Here is a 6,000-nt window from a genome sequence, read left to right as displayed (position 1 = left end):
GAGGGTGGGACGCCGGGCGTAGAGAGCTGCACCGGGAGCCGACAGGCTCGGCATTCATCATTGTTCCCCCAGCGCCTGGCACTGGTTGGGCGGCAGGCAAGGATCGTGGCTTGAAGCGCGCCTTCCCTTCCGCGTCGTCCACCCTCCCAGCTCTCGGCCCACAGGTGTTTCCAGGGCGCCATTCAAGGGCCAGACCAAGTCAGGGACAGAGGTCCAAGTCGGGTCGGTTGCTCGCGGGCAGGACCACAGGCACCTGGCACAGCGCGCTGGGGGCGGCGGAGGGACCCGCGCGCGTTCCCGCCTCGCGCCGCGCGCGTGACGGCACGGCTCCGCCCCCGGCCCCCCGCCCGCCCCGCCCCCACGCCCCGCTGGGCCGCGCTCGGGTGGGCTCTATGGGGAAAGCGGCCGCTTCGAGCCGAGGCGGCGGCTGCGGCGGCCGCTCCCGCGGGCTGTCGTCGTTGTTCACGGTTGTCCCTTGCCTGTCCTGCCACACGGCGGCGCCGGGCATGAGCGCTTCTACGTCCGGCTCCGGGCCGGAGACCAAGCCTCAGCCCCAGCCCCAGCCCCAACCCCAGCCCCAGCCAGAGCCAGAGCCAGAGCCAGTGCCGGCACCGGAACGGGACCGGACGTCAGGACAGATGTGGGAGCCAGTTTCAGAAGCAATGCTGAGATCTGATCCTCGCTCGCAGAGGAAGTCTGAGTCAGGTCTATCGGTCGGGACAAAATCCGAACTGCTAGAGTTGCCGTGGGGGGCAGACCCCGGTCCAGGTGGAGGGGCTGGGCCCTTATTCAAGGGCATGTCAGAGCAGCTCCCCGCGCAGGCTTTAGTATCTGGGAACGTGCCCTTGCTCAAAGAGTCTGGGTTGTGTCCAAGACCTCTGCCTCTTCTGCGACCAGGACAGGCGAAGACACCTCTTGGAGTTCCAGTGTCGGGGACTGGCACGGCCCCTAGTGCCCCAGTGGTCCCACTGCCTTTGGACAGCTACAAGGGCTGGCTCCTCAAGTGGACCAACTACCTGAAGGGCTACCAGCGCCGCTGGTTCGTGCTCGGCAATGGCCTGCTGTCCTACTACAGGTATGAAAGTGTCAAGGTGGGACTTCCAAGGTTTGGAGGGTGGTGATGCTGCAGTGATGGTGATGGGAGGACCTCCAGGGTTGGGGCCCATGGCCACAAGCCTAGGAGGGCTTGGGAGCATGTACTTTAGCAGGAGAATTAATACTACTCTGGCTAACTGTCAAGGGCTGGGGCCCTAACCTCTGGCAAAGATGATGTGACCTATGGACATGATGTCTGGAAAAACCTAGGTTTATGGCCAAGTAGGAAGGTGGGATCATGGAGTGATCTAGGGCCTCAGTCCTTCTCTGGTCTTGGTAGCTGTGGGGCCTGGGATAGCTAGCTAGAATCAGCCACCCAAAGTCCTTGTCCTCTTCTGATTCAGGAGCTAAAATCATTATAACAGGAATTGAGGAAGACAGTTACCTTGCTTAGTGCTTGGGACACTTTCATGGGAAATGCTTCTTTTCCCTCCTCAAGCAGTTGGCCAATTTGTTTCCCACTGTTACTGGTGTGTGCTGGTTGCCAGCCCTTGAGCTTTGACTAACAAACCCACAGATGTATGGTTCACAGTGTGTGCCTTCAGAAATCCATTTGGGTATTTTGTGGAGAGCCAGGAAGTATTCTCTTTTGTCCTTTCTTATTCCAGAAACCATGTGGAATTGATAATTTCAGTCCAAAGTTGACACAGTAAGAACTGTCTTTTCATTGAAAGTGGTTTAAAAGGGGGAATTCCTGAGGGTTTCTTTCCCTTTCTTACTGGCTGTGCCTTAAATATGTTTCCTAGGGGTGATTGGTTTAAACTTTGAGATCTCAGATCATTCTAGACCAGTGGTTCTCAAATTTTAGTGTGCATCAGAATTCCCTGACAGGCTTATTTATTGAAACAAAGTGCTAGGCCTCTCCACTGAGTTTCTCTTGCAGTGGGCCTAGGGCACATGGGCTGAGAGTTGACATTTCTAACAAGTTCCCACGAGGCCTATGATGCTGGTCAGGACCATACTTTGAGAAACTCCATTTCATTCTTATAAACAGAGGGTTCCTGCTTTGCTGTTTGCTGAAACTTGGGTTACCTTATTTGCTTCATTCAGCCAATAGTATTCCTTCAGGTCACCTATTATAGGATTTATGCCATCCTTCCTAGCCTTTTAGAAATGTGGCTTTTAGAGGATGGTTTGAGTCCATGATGCTACTGAGAATTTGTTAGCTTCACTGAAGTTATGTGTTGGTTTCCAATCCAATGTGGAGCATCACTGCATGTGTTTAATTCCTGCCAGAAGAGAAAGCGGAGATGTGTTTCTAATGCATTCTCATGTGGTATATTGGTGCCCCTTGGCCCACTCAGCTACACCATAAATATGACCCAGAATATATTATTTTTAGCATTAAGAGACTTAGCAAAAAGAGCTCCTTTTCCAAATGGTGTTTTAATATCAATTTCCATTCTCTGTCAGGTCTGTGAACATTTCACCAAGCCATCCAATGATAGGGACCTTTAGTGATTTAGTACAAGTATTACTTTTTTTCTTGAAGGCAAGGGACTAAACACATAGGGCATGTTAGCTATGGACCACACATTCCACTTTACATTTATATTCATTTATTTCATTCTTGCAACCATTCTGTGAGGTAGTCTCTATTGTTGTCCTGCTATACAAATGAGAATTTCTGAGGTTTGAGAGGAGAGCATAGCTTATCATTCATTGGGTTACCAGCCCAGGATCTGGTGGAGGGAGATTCTGACCCTGGGTTGGACCTAGCCCTTTTGAGTGAGCTCAATTGTCAAAAGCCAGTTCTTGTGGAGATTGGATACCAAGAGATATTATAGTGTTTTCAATATCAGTTTTGATCAAATTGCCCCTGAAAATGTGAAGTTGTGCATGGAAATCTGCAGGTGCCTGTTCCAGATGTGTCCTAATGCCCACTCATCCTTGAGTTCAGCAATTCTGTGTTATCTTTATTCACCAGGTATTACTGAAGCAAAGGTCAAGGTGATGTTTATGAATACAGGGTTCATAAAGACAGGAATGCCTTGATCTAATGAAAGTAAAACCTGGTCTCCAGTTTTTTTTTTTAAATTTAACTTTGTTTTCATTAGAAGAGCAAAGAGGTCCCTTTCTTTTCTTAAAATAACTACATATAAACAATTGGCATTTGAAGAAAATCTCAAGTGTGCAGATTCTCTGGGTCTAAGAAACATTCTTACTGCTTGCTGATAAGGTTTTAGAGACAAATACTGGTTTGTGGTGGGGAGGAGAGAGTAGGAACAAGTTTCTTGTTTATGAATGTGCACAGCTCAGGTCTATAGTTTCATTTTTGGATATTTCTAGATTACAAAGTGGGTACAATTGTTGCTTGACTCATCTGGATGGGATGAATGATTCCTGACATTTACACAGCCCCATGCTCTCATTTAGTTCCATGTGAGGCCAACCAGAAATGGGAAACTGAGGCTGAGCAATGAAGCTTTTGTGACTTACCCAAAGGTACCGAGCTAGCTGATGTGTGTCTGAAAGCCATTGGAGATGAGTAAATCTCCATCTGCTGAAAAGACCCTTCTGTAGGAGCTAGAATAGCCACTTCTTTGAACTCAAGAGTGCTGTGATCTCCTCTTCCACATGTCTCCAAGCGCTTCAAATGTTTGATGCTGTTCTCCTGTTCTACTGCTGATCTGAATCCAAGCATGGCCATCCTGCCAGACAAAATCAAGGACCAGTCCTCCTCCAGGCCAGTCACTCATAATCCTGACAGCAGCAGGGTGCCTTATGGAGTGCTCTGTCTGTACCAAACATGTGTTCTCTCAACCCTGCCCACATGCTCAGCTCTCAGTGGTTCTTCAGGTGTGTGTGGCTGGTATAAAGGCAAGATTCAAGTGCTTGTAAGCCAAAGACCGAGTAAAAGGTTTTGTTCACTCTCTTTTTTCTTACAGACTGATATAGGCTGGATTCCCTGCTGCAGCTGTTAGAGAGGGAACAAGAACCATTTCTCTTGCCAGCTTTCCTTTGGGGAAGCCATTTCCTATACATGTATATATTTTAAAATTTTTAGCTAAGGGAAACCTGGGGTTTGGAGAAAATGTGGGCACTTATTCCTCTTCCCCTCACCAATCAGTTCATCCCATCCTTTGGTCTCCCTGCTCCAGGATAACCACCATCCCAAATCTTGGTCATCTTCTTCTTTCTTTCCTTTTTATTTAGTTTTAGCCCATCTACATGCAGTTTTGAAAAGTGTACATTTTTAATTTGAACCATTTTCTACTTCATAAAAATGTGCGTGTACAGTCTTGCTTGTGTATGATTTCATGAGACTCGTTTATTTTAACTTTTTTGTGGTGTTGGGAATTGAACCCAGGGCTTTGCACATGTTAGGAAAGCTCTCTGACATTGAGCTACACCTCCAGCCCAGCATCTTCTGTTATGGATTAATTATAGAAATTCATGTACACATGCAAGAGTTTCTTTTGGGTTGTAGAGGCAATTACTGGTTTGTGGGGGGGAAGAGAGAGTAGGAACAAGTTTCTTGTTTATTTATGTGCACAGCTCATTGAGTTGGAGAGAACATGAATGTTCACCTTATATAATGTCAAGTTATTTCCAAAAGTATTATACCAATTTTTTTTTTACTCTCACCAGTAATGAATAAGAGATTCTGTGGATCTATATCCTGTATAACACTTGATATTTTCAGTATTGTTTTTTGCCAATCTAATGGCTTCCCTGTGGTATCTCATTTCAGTCTTGACCTGCATTTAAATACCCATTATTTTTACCTTAATAGAAAAACAGTGGGGGTTCAAATAAGAATTTCTCATTTAGGTGTGGCTTCCTTGGGGACTTTTGCTTTGGATTTTGTTTGAGAATTTCATTTGATTGCTTAAGTTCACTCTAAGTGAGACAGCACATAGTGCTAACAGATGGGCTTAGTAACATTCACATTAGTAGGAATAAAAAATGTTCCTTGTAAATATTGTCACATATAAAAAGCATTTCTGGGAGGTATGGGTAGTTGTTAGCAGATTTCTACTTCTTTCCAGCAATGTGCTAAGAATGTAAATAAGACAGAAGTTGAGGTTTTTAATTCCCTTCTTGGCACTCTTAATTATATATCTATTTAGATACTAACAAGGAGAATATGGCTTTGCATTCAATTGTTTTGGTTGTTAGTTCCCATTTTAAACATTTCATTCATAGTTCTTGTCTCATAAAATTAGAGAAGAATTTATAAACAGAATTTTAGCTTCAGAATGTTGGTATGGGGAACGTGTTACAAACTCAACTTTTATTAATATTAACAACAAAATTGATTAAGTTAGGCAGAATTTTGTCTTGTATAACAGTTGTTCATTTGGCAACATTATAAATGAATTTTTTATTTCCCAGGAGATGACTTTAGACACAGGCATTTATTTATTGTTCATACTGATTTATGCTTAGTAATGACTAAGCTGATTAGCAAGGAAGACATTAAAGAAATTAATTTAGATCTTTAAGAAAGAAGGTTGTGGTCAAGAGAAAGTAAATTTTGAAGTCCTCTGGCTTAGGAAGCCTACTATGTATTTGGTGAGCTGGGTTTCAGAAAGTTGGTGTGGGGAAGGTGTTCCAAACTCAACTTTTATTAATATTAACAACAAAATTGGGATGGAAGCCAGGAAACAGAAGATGGTGCACCAAGACATCTTTATCTCTAGATAGAATTATATACTCATTCCTCCAGTGAGGTCAACTCTCAAAAGCCAACTTTTGTGGAGATTGGGCACCAAGAAATATTGTAATATTTTTGATGTTAATTTCAATAACACTTGAAGGATAGAGATGGAAAAGACCATCCATTGCAAAAAAAAAAAAATCCCTCAAAATGTGAAGTTGAGCATGCCAGTCTACATGTTAAGGCAATGAGTTTCCCACAGGAGGTGGTCTTATATTGAATTTAGCTTTAATTTAAAATAT

General features: G+C 44.5%; 1 protein-coding gene across 1 annotated transcript in view; it reads left to right on the top strand.

Annotated features, from left to right (window-relative positions):
* Positions 1-392: 392 nt before the first annotated feature.
* OSBP2 (oxysterol binding protein 2) overlaps positions 393-6,000 on the top strand; it is a gene marked incomplete at its 5' end in the record, with an annotated part of 196,449 nt that continues 190,841 nt past the window's right edge. Inside the window, one exon of the mRNA XM_081283529.1 lies at positions 393-1,075. Coding sequence (XP_081139655.1) covers positions 393-1,075 — 683 coding nt within the window. The remainder of the gene's footprint in view (positions 1,076-6,000) is intronic.

Source organism: Spermophilus citellus (genome assembly GCF_964194105.1).
Source record: "Spermophilus citellus genome assembly, chromosome: 3".
Classification (NCBI taxonomy): Eukaryota; Metazoa; Chordata; class Mammalia; order Rodentia; family Sciuridae; genus Spermophilus; species Spermophilus citellus.
Note: the sequence above shows the minus strand (reverse complement) of the source record. Positions and strands in the feature narration are given on the sequence as shown.